The 17606-nt window shown below is 39.2% G+C and overlaps 1 protein-coding gene across 2 annotated transcripts in view; it reads right to left on the bottom strand.

The window, feature by feature from the left end:
* The window catches only part of MYBPC1 (myosin binding protein C1), a 105175-nt gene that overhangs the window by 75741 nt on the left and 11828 nt on the right, over positions 1 to 17606 (bottom strand). Inside the window, exons 2-4 of one of the 2 annotated variants that reach the window (XM_087723031.1) lie at positions 2730 to 2762; positions 1212 to 1244; positions 545 to 577 (exon numbers count right to left, since the gene is read on the bottom strand). In XM_087723031.1, coding sequence (XP_087579157.1) covers positions 545 to 577; positions 1212 to 1244; positions 2730 to 2762 — 99 coding nt within the window. The remainder of the gene's footprint in view (positions 1 to 544; positions 578 to 1211; positions 1245 to 2729; positions 2763 to 17606) is intronic. The other variant, XM_087723032.1, reaches the window with a different exon arrangement.

Here is a 17606-nt window from a genome sequence, read left to right as displayed (position 1 = left end):
TGCATTTGCTTCATGTACTAAAATAGAACTATGATGGTATCAGGGTTCCAAATAGCATCAAAAAGGTTATAAATAGACCTCTGTAATTTTCCCAAGGACACCACAGCAATTGTTTGGTATCCCTCATTGATCTTGAAAAAACTAAGCAAGCCCCATATAGATTACTATTTGAATGGAGGACTATCAGCAAATCCATGGATTGTAGGTTAACCTCAATAAATACAGATTTACATCTCAGAAGATGCTGCTGAAAAACAGTATTGATGTGTCCTTGTAGTCAACAGAAACTAAAATTCTCAGAAACTCAAAAACACAAAACAAAATATTAATGTGTGGTAGAACAAGTTTGAAGTTCTAATCACTTCTTTATGTTCCTAATGAGACCTTTACAATATTCTGCTATTTTAACAAATTTATGATAGATAGATAAATAGATAGATAGCTAAATAGATAGATAGATGATAGATAGATAGATAGATAGATAGCTAGACAGACAGACAGACAGAGACAGACAGACAGACAGACAGACAAACATTTTACTAACCTGGAGGAGGTGCACTTTCTTTTACTGGTGTCTCTGAAAAAGGTTAAAAGAAAGATATTTATAACATTCTGAAAGAAAAGAAATATACCCAATGATACTTCTGTTTTACTGCATAGTAATATACTAAAAAGATTTTAGTAATAATTTATGTCTGGAACTCTACACTTTGATATTGCCCAAGGGCTAATCAATAAAGCAAAGTGAATAACTGTGTAGTAATACACATTCTTCGTTGAACTTGAAAAAACTAAGCAAACCTCGTATAGGTTACTATTTGAATGGAGGACTATCAGTAAATCCATGGATTGTAGGCTAACCTCAGTAGACACAGATTTACATCTCAGAAGAGGCTGCTGAAGAACAGTATTGATGTGTCCTTGCAGTCAACAGAAAGTAAGATTCTCAGAAACTCCACAACACGCAAAAAATATTAATGTGTGGTAAAACAAGTTTGAAGTTCTAATCTCTTCTTTATGTTCCTAATGAGACCTTCACAATATTCCGCTATTTAACAACGATAGATAGATGATAGATAGATAGATAGATAGATAGATAGATAGATAGATAGATAGATAGATAGATAGATAGAGACAGACAGGCAGGCAGGCAGGCAGGCAGGCAGGCAGGCAGACAGACAGACAGACAGACAGACAGACATTTTACTAACCTGGAGGAGGTGCACTTTCTTTTACTGGTGTCTCTGAAAACATTAAAAGAAAGATATTTATAACATTGTGAAAGAAAAGAAATATACCCAATGATACTTCTGTTTTACTGCATAGTAATATATTAAAAAGATTTTAGTAATAATTTATGTCTGGAACTCTACACTTTGATATTGCCCAAGGGCTAATCAATAAAGCAAAGTGAATAACTGTGTAGTAATACACATTCTGCATTGAACTTGAAAAAACTAAGCAAGCCTCGTATAGGTTACTATTTGAATGGAGGACTATCAGTAAATCCATGGATTGTAGGCTAACCTCAGTAGACACAGATTTACATCTCGGAAGAGGCTGCTGAAGAACAGTACTGATGTGTCCTTGCAGTCAACAGAAAGTAAGATTCTCAGAAACTCACCAATAATGTTGGACACATGGGAAAAGATTTGGGTAAGAAATATAAAATTTACACAAGCCCAAAATTTGAGAGAAAACTTTTATAAGATGTTTTACAGATGGCATTTAGATCCTAAAAAACTGGCTTCCATGTATCCGAATTTACAATCTAAATGCTGGAGATGTGATTGTGCTGATGCTACTTACTTTCATATATGGTGGACTTGCAAAAAGGTTAAAGCATTTTGGATAAAAATATGGTGGATTATGCAAAATGTTCTTTAAAAAAGGATAAATTTTTGTTATGTATAATTACTGATTGTACAGTTGTAGAGATTAACCTGATTTTGCATTTAATAACCGCAGCTAGACTGTTGGTGGTGCAATACTGGAAGAAGGAAGATTTGCCTACTATTCAAGAATGGACATTGAAAGTAACAAACCTACCTGAGATGGCTAAAATATCTGCATATCTTAAGGATCATTCAAACGAGAGATATTAACTGGACTGGAAAAGATGGATTGATTATACTCAAAATATATACGGGACTAAGAAATTTCAGATAGCTTATGACTAAAGAAACCAGGAATGATATGAATTGTTTAGAGTTAGCCTAGCAAGGCGGAGTTAAAGCTCAAATGAAAGATGTTATTAACTTTTTTTCTGTTTAAGCTTACTTTAGAATGTTTTTGATAAAGATTTATACCTTGTATTGGTTCTGGGAAGTCGGGGGGGGGAGGTTGTGGGGGTTTTTTGTGGGGGGAGGGTGTGGGAAGGGAAGTAAATATTTGTAAAAGTTTGTTTTTTAAAATTTTCATTAAAAAAAATAAAAGTTGACAAAAAAGAAACTCAACAACACACAAAAATATTAATGTGTGGTAAAACAAGTTTGAAGTTCTAATGACTTCTTTATGTTCCTAATGAGACCTTTACAATATTCTGCTATTTTAACAATAGATAGATAGATAGATAGATGATAGATAGATAGATAGATAGATAGATAGATAGATAGATGATTGATAGATAGATAGATAGATAGATAGATAGATAGATAGATAGATAGATAGATAGAGACAGACAGACAGACAGACAGACAGACAGACAGACAGACAGACATTTTACTAACCTGGAGGAGGTGCACTTTCTTTTACTGGTGTCTCTGAAAAGATTAAAAGAAAGATATTTATAACATTCTGAAAGAAAAGGAATATACCCAATTATACTTCTGTTTTACTGCATAGTAATATATTTAAAAGATTTTAGTAATAATTTATGTCTGGAACTCTACACTTTGATATGGCCCAAGGGCTAATCAATAAAGTAAAGTGATTAACTGTACAGTAATACACATTCTGCATTATGACAGTTTAAAAAATCACAATGTCATGCTGTTCTTATTATAAATATGTACACAACTGGGCTCTATTTGCATCTAGTAGCCCATTACATTATAGTGCATTATTTCAGGAGGTTTTTTTTAAAGCAAATAACTAGAAAGTTTTCCCCTTCTTTTCTGTAATAAACAGATATTATTATTACGAGGCAAATGTTAATGCACAATATTATGCAAATATTTAAGATTATCCCCAAAATGTTGACAATCCATATTGCCACCAAGTCTTGAAAAATTGGTCTCATTTCACGCAACTTCAGTCTAATTTCCAATCTGCTATGAAGGAAGCCTCTGTGTGTGTGTGTGTATGTACAAAAGTCTGACTTTTGTTCTTCCCATGCAGCCCATAGTTTGGGAGAGAGAGGAAATGTTGTCAAAAAGAGAATAGGAGAGGGAATTTTAGAGAATAAATATCCCCTCCTCTTTTAACTGTGAATTTGAGGAAACTCTACTGACAGTGCATTGTCCAAGATATTACCCCAACAGAGAAAAAAAGGATGCTAACCCCTCATTTATAAAACTAATTTCTATTAATCATTGGTTTCATCAATGTATCATTGAACAGCTGGCTTTGGGACTGCGGTGCTCGCACACATGACTTTGTCATTGTATTAGAACATTTAATCCTACCTAGACAACTTTAGCTCCTGAGCGTCTGCAATAGATTTTTAGGTGGGGGACAACAGGGATGGTTGGTATGAGGGCCTTGTCTTACATAGCATCCTAAGAATTCCCGCAGGCTCAACTGAACGTGGAATACAACTCAACTGCCTAGAGGTTTAATTTTGGTTTACCCGCATGGAAGGGTATTTCATGCATGTCAGTGTGTTTTAAATAGGACCCTTCTTGAATGCATTGCATTGTCCTACTGCAATTTGCCATTTTAGATGAGGCTGCCATGTAATGCCCGGTATCCTATTATCTTTGCTGTCGGTTTGGTAGTCGGAGCGCACACATCTGGGCATGCGCAGAAACTCTGTGATGACATATGGGTGGGTGGGCGGAGCTTCGCACCACTGCCATGACGAACGGCAGCATACCACCTCTACCCAGAAGGCAGCATTTATAAGAGCCCACTGACATTTAATGGTAGTAATGCAGTTTCGTCACATGCCGTTTGAGTGACAAAAATTAGCGAAGCTCCAAAGGGACTTCAATTATCCTCACATATCATATTTTTCGGAGTATAAGATGCACCTTTTTTCCTCAAAAAAGAGGCTGAAAATCTGGGTGCATCTTATACACCGAATACAGCATTTTTTGCCTCCCGAAGCCCCGCCCCTTCACCAAAATGGCCATGCATACCCTTATGGAGGTTTTCAGAGCATTCCTGGGGGTTGTGGAGGGCAGAAATGAGCAAAAAACAGGCCATTTTTTGCCCCCCAGCCCCCAGCAGCACTCTATAAGCCTCCATAAGGCTATGCATGCAATTTCTTGGATGAAAAACGGACCCGTTTTTGTGAAAAACTGGCTGTTTTTTGCTCGGTTTTAGGGGGGGGGGGTTCACGAAAACGTCTACCTATCTACTGTATTCCTCTCCCTCTCTCTCTATTTCTCTTTCTCTATCCCTCTATCTACCTACCTACCTAAACACACTCTCTCTCTCGCTCCCTCCCTACTGTATTTCTCTATTTCTCTTTCTCTCTCTCTCTCTCCCCTTACCTACCTACCTACCTACTGTATTTCTCTCTCTTTCTCTCCCTCTCTATCCCTCTATCTACCTACCTACTTTTTAAAAAATTTGCCTCTTCAAAACCTTGGTGTGTCTTATACTCCGGTGCGTCTTATACTCCGAAAAAATACAGTAAATTGTATACAGGTAGTCCTCAACCTACAACATTTGTTTAGTGACTGCTTGAAGGTACATTGAAAAAAGTGACTTATGACCGGTTGTTCTGACCTGGCTCCCAAACACAACAAGCACTCTGTATTTAACTAAACGTTCCTTTTATTAGGAGCGCCAGCAGCCCCGGCAAAAAGTCTCTCTCTCACACACACAGCAGGCTAACAAGTGGCTGACTGGCAGGGAGATGAATAGTTGTCTACCACACCTATTCATCTCCACCCCTTGCCTTTTATCTCCAGTGCCAGGGTGGGGTGTAGCTAGCAGTGTGGCTCTTCCATCCCAAGGACCGGCCTGTGGATTCCTGCTGTTCTCCTCTTCTTTGCCTTCTGCACATCTGTGCATCAGGCACTGGACCCAGTTGTTCCTCCTCTTCCTCATCAGCCACTTCCAGACCTAGGGTGCGTTGACTCTCCATCAGAGGGCTGATGGATGGCCCAGACTCCACCTCTGTATCTCTGACATCTCCATTCCCTCTTCTCCCTCGGAGCTCGCAGATTGCCCTGACTCCCATGCTGCCTCTTGATCTGATTTGGTTGCTGGAGGGGCCGGCGGCCGAAAGACCACAACAGTGGTACTCACACATCTGTTGCAGTTTCCCCACAATCACGGGATCAGAATTTAGGTCCTTGGCAGCTGGAATGTATTTGCAATGGTTGCAGGATCATTATGGTCCTGATTTGTAATTTGTGAACTTCCCAGCCAGCTTCTGACATGAGAAATCAATGGGGGGAAGCTGGAATTTGTTTAATGACTTCATGATTCCATTAGCAATCACAGTGATTCACTTAACAACCATCTTGCTTAGCAACCAAAATTCTGATTGTAAGTTACAGACTATCTGAACATGGCTGTAGCCATGACAAAGAAAACAAACGTCTAGGTGCTTTAAATAGCTGTTTCTTAGAACTCATTATAGTACTTCTACCCCAGAAGTGGGTTCCTACTGGTTCGCACCAGTTCAGCTGAACTGGTAGTGATTTAGCGGCCTAGGTAACCAGAACTGGCAGCAATCCAGGCCTGCGACGCCCCCGAACCAGTTCTCCGCAATCTTGTTTTTTGCTTCTGCGCATGCGCAGAGCAAATTTTATTGCAATGCACATGCGTGTACATCACGCATCAAGCACGTGAAGCGTGTGCATGCACATGAAGCGTGTGCATGCATGTGTGCATGCATATGAAGCATGTGCATGCATGCCATGAGCAAACCAGCAGTAATGACTGCTGGAACCCACCCCTGTTCTAGCCAGAATACAGGTAATCTGTGATTTACAAACATTCATTTAGTGACAATTCGAAGTTACATGACCACTGAAAAAAGTGACTAATGACCATTTTTCACACTGAACAACGATTGCAGCATCCCTATGGTCATGTGAGCAGACCACAAGTGGTTCATATTTATAGCAGTTGTCCTGGGCTCATATGATCCCAGGTTAATAGGGAAGCCAGATTCCCTTAACAACCATGTTACTAACTTAACAATTGTGGAAAGGAAGGTCATAAGATGAGACAAAACTCATTCAACCACTGTTTCATTCAGCAGCAGAAATTTTGGGCTCAATTATGGTTGCAAGTCAAGGACTACCTGTAAAGACAACCTTAATATAAATCTAGGTGATAACCATGGTCCGAAGCACTGGTGTGAAACTGATAGAAAACAATGACCTTAATGCTATTACCTTTAACTGGCATGCAAGTGGGAAACTGCCATAGTTCCTGTTTACTAAAAAATGAGAATGTTCTGAAAAATGTCAGGACTGGTTAAAAAGAGACAGAAGGATGAAATTTCTTTGTAATGCTTAGAGATGATTTTAAATCACAACAATTGAGGTCCGAGTGGAATGAATCACGCAATTTAAGAAAATGTCATCCAAGTCCAGGAAGAGGATCACAGGATTCCTCCTAGAACTCTAATGAAGGAGATTTCCTTCAGAAATTGAAAAACCCACCAAGAGCAAAAAGGAATATAAACTGGAAAAGGTGTAGGGTGATCATAAGGAAGAAGACGTTGAGGAGCAGAGGTATACCCATATTTTTCAGAGTATAAGATGCTCCGAAGTATAAGACGCACCTAGATTTTGGGGAGGAAAACAAGGGGAAAATATCTGCCTCTGCCTCTCAGCAATTTGCCTCGTTGCAACAAACAGTACAGACAATATACACAATTTGTAGTGTTATATTTCAGACTATACTTGTACAGATGCTGTTAAAAGTGATGTGCTTTCTGGAAGTATAGTTATTTTCTGCTATTTAAAAGAATAGCACTTTTTAAAACAATAGCACTGAGCCTCTTCAAATCAAGCATTTATTTTAAAAAGCTTCTTCATTTTGTTAAGTTGTCTAGAATAATAATAAAGCAGTCTTTAAAAAACAAGTCTAATAATTTGAACACTCTATAGGCATTTATAGTTGTTAACTTATCTCCTTAGGGCAAACAGCCTGATTAGCACAAGGAAAAAAACACTGACTCCCAGCAATTTGCCACATGGAACAGTTTCACTTTCAATTTCTCCCCATCATCAGCTGTTAGAGGCTGCAGGGATTGCTATAGCTTATTGAACCCTCCCCCTCTTTGCTGCAAAGAGATAAATTGCTGGGAGGCAGTGAGCAAAGGAAATGTGGGTGGGTGGGGCTACATTCAGAGTATAAGACCCACCCAAATTTTCACCCTCTTTTAGGGAGGGGAAGTGCGTTCTTATATGCCGAAAAATGGTTCACTACCCATACAAACTGTGAGTGTGCATGCAATTTCTGCACATGTGCGCAGCCTCCCACGCATGTGCTTTGTTGCACAGCTTTCACACATGTGCGCGGCTTAGAAAACATGGCTAAATAGGTCGGCATAGAGCCGGGGTGGGTCGATGTCAGGGCGGGGGTGGGCCCATCCGCAGGTTGCCACTACTGGTTCACCCGAACCAGTCCGAACCCGCTGAATACCACCACTGTTGAGGAGGGTATGATAATCATCAGAACTTTTTTTTTTCATTCTATGCATTGCAAAAAAAAAAAAAAAACCAGGTGATTTGTTAGATGGCAAAAGAGGACTAAGGATACTGAAGAATTGATGAAAAACTGAATGCGTTCGTGACCTCTGTGTTTCCTACAGAAGGTATAGAAAAAGATCACTATGTCTCCAATTGAGAGAAGCCACTTGAGGTAACAAGAGAAGATATTCTGGGATCTCTTGAGAGACTATTCAGTAATAAATTGCTGAACTCTGATGACATCCACCCAAGAATTTTTAAAGGCCTCAGTTGTGAAATTGCTGACCCCTTTACAAAATACGTAATTTATCCCTTACATTGGGCTCACTAGGAGAGAACTGGAAGGTAGCCAGTGTGACACCCGTTTTTAAAAATGGACCCAAAGAAGAGGTAGGGAATTATAGATCAGTCAGTTTAATGTCTGCTCTATGATTGGTCCTATGGTAATCAAAGGAAAATTACTAAATACAGAGAGGGAGAAATCTGCATGGATTCTCCACAGCTAAATCCCATCTCCCCAATAGTTTTTTTGAGGATATCTGCTGCTACATGGATCATGGAAGAAAAAGGCACAGTCGATGCTAGGAATCATTTGGAAAGAGGTTGAAAATAAAATGCTAAACTTAATAATACTCTCAGAGAACCTCTTATGCATGTCTATCTGAAAAACTGCATACAGTCCTGGTTTGAAAAGGAAAGGATTTAACTGAGCTTGAAATAATTTCATCTAAAATGATCAGGCAACTCAATCACGTTCCTATGAGGAAAAGCAAGAATGTTTGTCTTTAGCTTCAAAAAAAAAAACCCAAACAAACCCCTGACACAGGTGGGGACTTGATCCAGATCTCTAAAATTAGGCAAAGTATGGGGAAATCAAGACCAATGAATCTTACCAAGGCAGAGCAGTCAAAATACAGCATAATTAATCTGTGGGAATATACCAGGGGTGGGTTCTGGCTTCTTCTACTGCCGGTTCACTCAGGGGCATGCTTTGGGTGTGCGCAGTTGATGCGCTACGCGCGGCTGCGCAGTAGTAAAAATAGCTTCTGCGCATGTGCAGGAGAAAAACAAGATGGCGGCACCTACGATGCCACCAATAGAACTGGTTTGAGGGCGTGGCTGGCCAAGTTACTACCTACTCAGCCAAACTGGTCTGAACTGGTAGGAACCCACCTCTGGAATATACCAAGGGAAAGCAATGGTCACACTGATTTAGATGGCTTAGAAAGGAATGGAATACTTTTGTGCAAAGGGCCTATTAACAGCAATTAAGATTGAATGTGTTTCTAGATTGGGGTCAGCATGCCCCCCTAAAGGTCTAAAACTGCAAGGTCTGAAGGATACTAATATTCTGTGCTTGCATTCATGATCTTTGTGATGGATTCTGAATTTCAGAGCAGAAGAAAAAAGCAAATTGGAATTGCCTGATGATCCTGGAGGGCAAGGAATTCAACAACAAAAATTGGATTATTGTCTTTTCCTTGGTGTGAAATAACATTATTTATAATAGAAGGTGCTAATGTCAGCAGAAAGGGCAGGTTTGAAGCTTCCATAGAAATATAGAGGTTCTAGGTTAGGTTCCAGTAAGGCAACTCTATAATTAATGTTGCCTTTGTGAGTCTTGTGTAATATATCTAGGGATGTATATACTGCTGCTGAAACCAGGTTTTTGTGTGTGTTTGTGTGTGTTTTGGCCAAGAGACCAGTGATCATTGCCAATAAAATATACTTCATTGAATCGGTCTTAAAATGCTCTAACTCCTTATTTAGTTGGGCATTTTTCTGGCCACAAAGGAGCTAAAGATGGAAGGGTGAAATACCACAATCTTCTGTTTTACAGGCATCTGAATAGCCAATATAAGAAACAAACTAGTGGGCTAAGATAAACCATGACCCAATCTGGTAGCAGCATTCTTAAGTTCACACACATTAGTGAGACTGGTTTTCTATTCCAATAACAATCCTGATCCATAGGTAGCACTTGACTTATGACCATCTGTTTAGTGACAGTTTGACACTTTCATGGCACTGAAAATAAGTTACAATTGGTCCTCGCAGTTATGATATTGCAGCGCTCTTGGGGTCATGTGATTTGCATGCTTGGCAACTGGCATGTACTAACCACAGTTACAGTGACATGTGGCATTTGCAACCTTCCCAACTGGCTTCCAACAAGCAAAATCAAGGGGGGAAATTCACGCAATGATCATGGCAAAAAAGAGCATATCAGAGGTGGGTTCCTACCCGTTCAGCCCAATTCAGTTGAACAGGTAGTGGTATGCCGGCCTGAGTCGCAGAACTGGCAGGGACCCAGGCTGGAGACGACCCTGAACTGGTTCCCAGGTCGCTGCCATCACCATCATTCTTGGGAGTTCTGTGCATGCGCAGAACAATTTCCATTGAACTGTGCATCCAGCGCGCACAAGAGCCTCACCCATGAGCAAACTGGCAGTAACGCCAGCTGAAACCCTCCCCTGGATCATACCATCAGGTGCCCTCATGTAACATGACATCATTTATTATCATAAGTCCCAACTGTGGTCATAAACCGAGGACTACCTATATATTTTCCTCTGAGTTAGCTTAGTACACTGTATTTGTATAACATTCTTGTTATTGTTTTATGAAGACACATTTCAGAAAGGAAGTCTTTATAATCATTTTATTACAAAGAGGTGCCTGCTGCTCCACCTACTGTAATTTAGCATCCTTTCCCCCACCAAATGCCTCCAGAAACTGGAAGGACTGAGATAGAGCAACTGGCTTAAAGTCACCTACTGATCTCTGCAGTTGAATACAGATTTAAACTTGCCCTCCCCACTCTAAATGAAAACATGAACCATAACACTTTGAACACTTCTTGATGTTTGCGCTGCTTTTTCTAATCTTAGCTGTTTGGAAGCAAAATATAAAGGGCAACTTATGTACGAAAGGTGACAGAGGTCCATTTCTAAATAAATAACTAAAGTTCCGTACCCAGCTCAACTCACCAGTAAAACCAGTTTGTATACTTAACACTGCCTAAGTCTAAACATTGTCTGCCAGCAGTAAAATACACAAAATGGAAATTCCTTTGAACTTTCTTAACAAAGTTAAGTTTCAATACAACACTCAGTTATCGTCCCCTATAAGCTTTTAAAAACATGTCATGTTTCAATAGCATTTCTCAAGAGTTCTCATAGTTTCATGTTAATTTATTTTGTCACTCTTGAATCTACTGCTAGTTACTGAGTTTTTCAAATTCTTGTATAGCGAGATGGATTGTTGGAAGGAAGGACCAGTTTAGGGACAAATTATCATGGGGGGGGGAATTATGTTGCTGCTGAATCTACATCAACTTTATGGCATATAATCAATCAATTAATAATAATTTTTATTTTTGTCACCTTCTTAGGTTTTTTTCTGCAATCCTGAATTTATTACACTTTCTTTCCACATTGATTTTTAGACCATTCATTTAAAATATCCACCGTCCACATTTTCCCCCTTATATGATTTTTCTACACTACTTCACATGGAAAAGTCATATTTAACTTCAGCCACCATCCCTTCTCCTTATCTCCTGCTGCATTTCATGGCTTTTTCTTGGGACTTTGGTGGATGACAAAGGGGAAGCAAGGGAAGATCATCTGGATGCTCAATAGGGGAAGAGAAAAATGTGTGCTTTGGCAAGCACCTTATCCTTTATTCTACTCAATTCCACACTGCAATTTCTTTCAGGGTGACCATGTGGAGGTGCTGTCAAACCACTATGGAAACTACAAAATAATCAGCCTGACATCAATACCTAAGAAGATCCTGGAAAAGATGATCAAGCAACAGATCTGCAAACACCTAAAAGCAAGCAAAGTTATAACCAGAAGCCAACACGGGTTTGTCAAAAACAGATCATGCCAAACAAATCTTATTTCATTCTTTGACAAGGTGACTAAATTAGTGGATCAGAGAAAAGCTGTGGGCATAGTATACTTGGATTTCAGTAAGGCATTTGACAAAATAGACCACAACCTACTTCTTAGTAAGTTAGGAAAATGTGGGATAGACAGCACCACTAGAGGTGGATCCATAACCAGGTGATAAATTGCACTCAATATGTAGTTCTTAATGAAACTATATCTATATTACACGGAGAGAAGTAGAAGTCGGGTAACCCAAGGTTCTGTCTTAGGCCCAGTAATTTTCAATAGCTTCATAACGATTTAGATGAAGGAATAGAAAGGGAATTCATCAAATTTGCAGATGACATCGAGCTGGCCGGAATAGCCAACACCCCAGAAGATAGGTTCAAGATCCAGAAGGATCTTACAGACTTGAACACTGGGCTCTATATAATAAAATGAAATTAAACTGTACGAAAAGAAAGGCTTTACACTTAGGCAAAAAATAGAAAATGTATAGTATAGAATAGGTGGAACCTGGCTAAATAGCAGTGTTCTGACCTATATTTAATAGAATCACGAAACAGACTTCTTATTCCACAAAACCCCCTTTTTATTTGGTTAATGTGATTTCCTACCATTTGCATCCAGAAAAGTCCCAGCAATAAGTCTTTCAAGGTTTAATTGCAACAACAGACCTTATCAGTCCTTGGATGGTTGCCAAGCCGAAAGCTTCTAGTTGCAATGCTGTGCAATGGAATACCTGGCAAAGAGTCTCTGTGAGGCACAGACTCAGATAAGCACATCTTCACAATAATAAACGAACTAATTGTCTCCTGAAAACATCTCTTCCTGTTTTTTCTCATTTATTCTTTATGGGAGGGACCATACAGGATCCACTTGTGCTTTTACTCCTGAAGTGACTCCTATTCCTTAATTGTTCCCTTCTCCTGACAGCTCTGCACATGCGCACATCGGGAACAGGCTCCAGCTGCCCCACTTATCTCTGACTCCTAAAGTAGCTGATAAATGTCAGACGGCCCTGGCCCCATCTTTGCCTCTGATGCAGAGCCCTCATCAGAGCCTTCCCCAGATTCCAGGACTGGCCCATGTTCCTCCCCAACCTTCTCACTGTCTGAGTTTGTTAACACTCTGCTGGCTGCTCTGGGCCACAACAAGCAGTAACTGTGAGATGGATCTTGGAGTCCTAGTGGACAATCACTTAAATATGAGTTAGCAGTGTGTGGCAGCCACCAAAAAAGCCAATACAATCCTAGGTTTTAATATTAACAGAGGGATAGAATCAAGATCAAATGATGTGTTGTTATCACTTTATAATGCCCTGGCAAATTATATTTGGAATATTGCATCCAGTTTTTGTTGCCAAGATATTGAGATTCTGGAAAGAGCACAGAGAAGAGCAACAAAGAAGATCAGGAGGCTGGAGGCTAAAACATATGAAGAACAGTTGCCGGAATTGTGTATGTCTAATCCAGTGAAAAGAAAAGACTACTATCAAAAGACTTGATAGTAATGTTCCAATATTTGAGGGGCTCAAATATTCCAAAATATTCCAAAGAAGAGGAGGTCAAAGTATTCACTAAAGCACCAGAAGGCAGGATTAATTGAAGCAATGGATGGAAACTACTTAAAGACAGAACCAACCTAGAACTAAGGAGAAATTTCCTGATAGTGAGAATAATTAACCAGTGGAACGGCTTGCTTTAAGAAGTTGTAAGTGCTACATCCCTGGAGGTTTTTAAGAAGTCATTGGACATCCATTTGTCCATAATGGTATAAGTATAATGGTATAATGTTGCCATTATGTGATGTTTTCCCCATTTGCAAAGCTGGGTGGGCATGGCCTGTGCGTGATACATCCAGCCCTCAAGCTGCCAGTTTGACACGCCTGGTATAGGGTCTCCTGTTCGTGCAGGAGAAGACATCTAAGGTCCCTTCCAATTCTGTTATTCTGCCCCCTGGACACAGAAGACAGGGCATCCTGATGCTTTGATCTCAGGTGGGATGGGGAAATGCCAGGAACCAAGAAGACTTCAAGACAGAAGCTTCTAAGAGTGGGAAGTTCAAAATAAATATTACAAATTTTCTGTCCTAGAAGTTGACCTTAAGATTAATCAGCTCAGCTCTTTAAACTCTTCAGAAGCCCTAGAGATTTTTGGAGATACAGAGGTAGACATTGATAAATGGCAGAGGGGCCTGCATTTGTAATTATCAAATTTACATTCTGCCCTGGCTTTGTCTTACCCACTTTTTGGTCCTAGTTACATTCATATTTTCCAACATGTCACTCAAAAGACCAAGAACAGCCCTTAACCTGGGAAGCATCCTGAATCCTGATACATGTCAGGTACATATAGAGAAAGGCAATAGTAGCCTACTTGAAGATAAGAGCAAGATTAGATCTAAAAAGGAAGGCAAGAATTGGCACTTGGTATCAACTGCTGAACTTAGATCTGTTGTAGATTCTCTCTTTCACTTGGCACTGCATGGTTCAGTTATCTATCAACAATAAGATGTCCTTGGCTGCCACTTTCAGTCTGAAGGAAGCCATCAGAAAACATATCACAGCGTCCAGTAGCAAAGGTTAACCAGACTATTAGCTTTCAGGATAGACTTTTCTGCCAAGAAAGGAAGAACAATAAAAAAAAAACATGACATGTTACCTCTGTAGCTGTTGAGCCTTTCTGATCCAGCATGCTCACTGGAGTCCCTAGATGTCATTCTTTACCATCCAGTTGCCTTACAAGGTTCTCTGGTTAGGTGTTGTGGAGGCTTATAGTATGGATCGGTTCCTCACACTGAATGCCTGACAAAGCATTTCATCCCCTGAGGGAGAAGTTTTCCTCATTAAATCATGAGGACCCTCTTCAGCTGCCAAGGCTGGGGAAATGTCAATACAGTTTTAGCCAGGAAAGCTCAAGGTACTCCAGGCTAAACATAGAACATGACCAAAAAGATTATAAATGCCTGTAATAGAATTGCAGAATAAGAGAAGACTTAAGGGCCTGGAAGTGTAAATCTTATTTTTAAAAAAGTAACAACATTTGTTTCCATGTATTTTTAAAAGATTCAGTAGGAAGAAAGTCAAGTTAAATTCAGTTTCTGAGGACAACAGAGATACATTTGTGAAATTTTCTCAGTAAGCACATTGTAGTTCTATGTCACGGCTATCTTCCAGGTAGTTTCCTCTGCCTTCTCTACAGCTCAGCTATTCTCTGGAGGTTACTTGCTCAAGTAATAACTAGTGCTAAACCAACTTAATTTACAAGATTAACCAGATATGGCCACCTTCTCAGATTGTCCCAACTAACGTACAACCCGATAGCTCTGAGCTGAAAAATTGCAAGACTATGTTTAAGAACAAATGGTCAGTCAAAATGGCCATTCAACAGAATCAATGGAGACATACAAGATTTAAATTTATTTATCTATCTATCTATCTATCTATCTATCTATCTATCTATCTATCTATCTATCTATCTATCTATCTATCATCTATCTATCATCTATCTATCTATCTATCTATCTATCTATCTATCTATCTATCTATCTATCTATCTATCTATCTATCTATCTATCTATCTATCATCTATTGCATTTTATTCTAAGGAGTCCCGGGACTATGTCGTAAAAGTATAATACAATTTTATATTCTATAAAATAGAATAAAATTGAGATAAAAATAATTTGGTGCAAAAATACAGCAGATGGACATAAGCATGACAGTCACCATTCTCATCCTTCAAATTCTTCATGGTAATTTGGTTTGGAAAAAATTCTGGAAGTTGATCTGCTCCAAGAAGGGCCCCATTCCATGGTGAGCATTATAATGAGAAAGCATTGGCTATCTCTTTACCTTACGGGTGTCGAATTCACCTCATCACGTTGCCGTCATGTGACATTTTGTGACATTTTTCCCATTCACTGGGAGCTGGGGTGGGCGTGGCCTGTGCGTGACACATCTGGCCTGCGAACCATCAGTTTGACACCCCTGCTTTACCTCATCAGCTTAATAGAAGATCATAAATTGTAACATATATTATGTTCTGAATAGGTCAGATGGACTACTTCTACATCAAGGAAGCTGACGTATCGTACCTAGTGGTGACTCCTCGTGGGTATTATAAGCTAAAAGTAGCACTGCAAGTTGCACTTGAACTCTTATTAGTAGCCAATGCTGTGACTGAGAAACTGATGTTAGATGATTGCGATGACTCTGATTTGCTTGCAATTTGGCCCAATAAGACCACTTACAATTTCCAAATGTTCTTCAAAGGCAGAACTACCTCGAGTGACTAAAATAATCTAGTTGAGTGTTGATGGGTGCCCGAGTCATCCTTGGCAGGAAATCTCACTCCAGGAAGGACCACAACCATGCATCAGCCAAAGCTGAGTAAAAATACCCCACCCCCAACAAGTTCCACCAGCTTATCTAACAGTAACTGGAACTCCTAGGTCCTCCTGCTCTTTAAAAGGGAATATCAACCCATTCATGGCAGACAGAGATCCCTTCTGTACGAAACATACCTCTTGCTTTGGGTTTAGCTAGTTTTGTTTCATTCATACTTCCAGACTCTTGCTTGAGACATTTTTTCTCCAATATTTTATGGCTGTCTGGTTGGCGGGATTGCTCATGTTCATTCTTTCATTCGCATGCTTGTATGCTGTTTCCCATTTAGAACTCTTAAGGGCATTTATAATGGAGTATTTAATGATGAATTTAACTGTCAAACATAGAACATGATTAGCATTTAGCAAGATAACCTACTCCGCAGAGATTTGGCTATGATGAAGAATTTGAAGGAGAGAATGCCATGCACCTTGCCTTGAGTTCCCAATTGAAAAGTAGGGTCTGAATCATCTAATCAGACAAATAAATAATGAATAGATTAATGGAGAGCTTTTTCCAAAGAAGTGCTAAAAAGACAAATGAGTATGCTTTGGGTGTATTTTATTGTGTTGAGACAGCATTCTAACGTTGTAAGAGTACTCTAACATTTAAAAGGCATTTAAATAGACAGTATTGTCCAGGAGAACATGGAAGAAATTTGAGAAAAAAAATCCATTATTTTCCCAATTTCTTTTAAAAATTAGAAATAGAATATGAAAATTAAATAAAGAGCTCAGTCTTCCTCTAGGACTCTGATCAATTACCTTGTCCTCCAACAGAGTATATACCAACTTAAATGCAATCATCAAGTTTGAAGGTGACACATTTCTTTTCTGAGCCAAGTGCCTCATTTAGCCTTTGATTGACAACCCAGGGTCCACAATCAGAAAGTGGCTAGAGCCAAATTAAATGTGATTTTCTTTCCTTACATTGATATATTCGCCAGTCACACATTTAACCATTTCTCATTCCTATTAGGAATTACATTTGGATAACTTTTGGAGGTTCTAAGAGCCACAGCCATTTGTTTCACTGGAAGAACAAATGTTTATTTTATGTTGTCATGTATGCAATTTTAAAACATTACTATGCACACAATATATGATACAATACACGAGCATACAATATAACACAAACTGAAGGTAAACCGCTCCGAATTCGAATGCAGAAAATATGACGTCAGCAACAGAGTGGTCAATGCCTGGAATGGTTTCTTCCCCAAACCCCCAAAACTTTAACCTTAGACTGTCTACTGTTGACCTCACCCCATTCCTAAGAGGTCTGTAAGGGGCGTGCATAAGGGCACCAGTGTGCCTACCGTCTCTGTCCTAATGTTTCTTTTTATTCCTATCCATTTCATGTATTCATAATCATGTTTATACTTATATCTATTATCTTACACATGCTTGATGAAATAATAAAATAAAATAATAAAATAAAATAAAATAATAAAATAAAATGATAAAATGATAAAATGATAAAATGATAAAA

The sequence above is a fragment of the Thamnophis sirtalis genome, unplaced genomic scaffold (assembly GCF_051295495.1).
Source record: "Thamnophis sirtalis isolate CommonGarterSnake01/CBP01778 unplaced genomic scaffold, rThaSir2_p1.2 scaffold_9, whole genome shotgun sequence".
Classification (NCBI taxonomy): domain Eukaryota; kingdom Metazoa; phylum Chordata; class Lepidosauria; order Squamata; family Natricidae; genus Thamnophis; species Thamnophis sirtalis.
The sequence above is the reverse complement of the archived record's forward strand: the minus strand, read 5'-3'. Positions and strand labels throughout refer to the sequence as shown.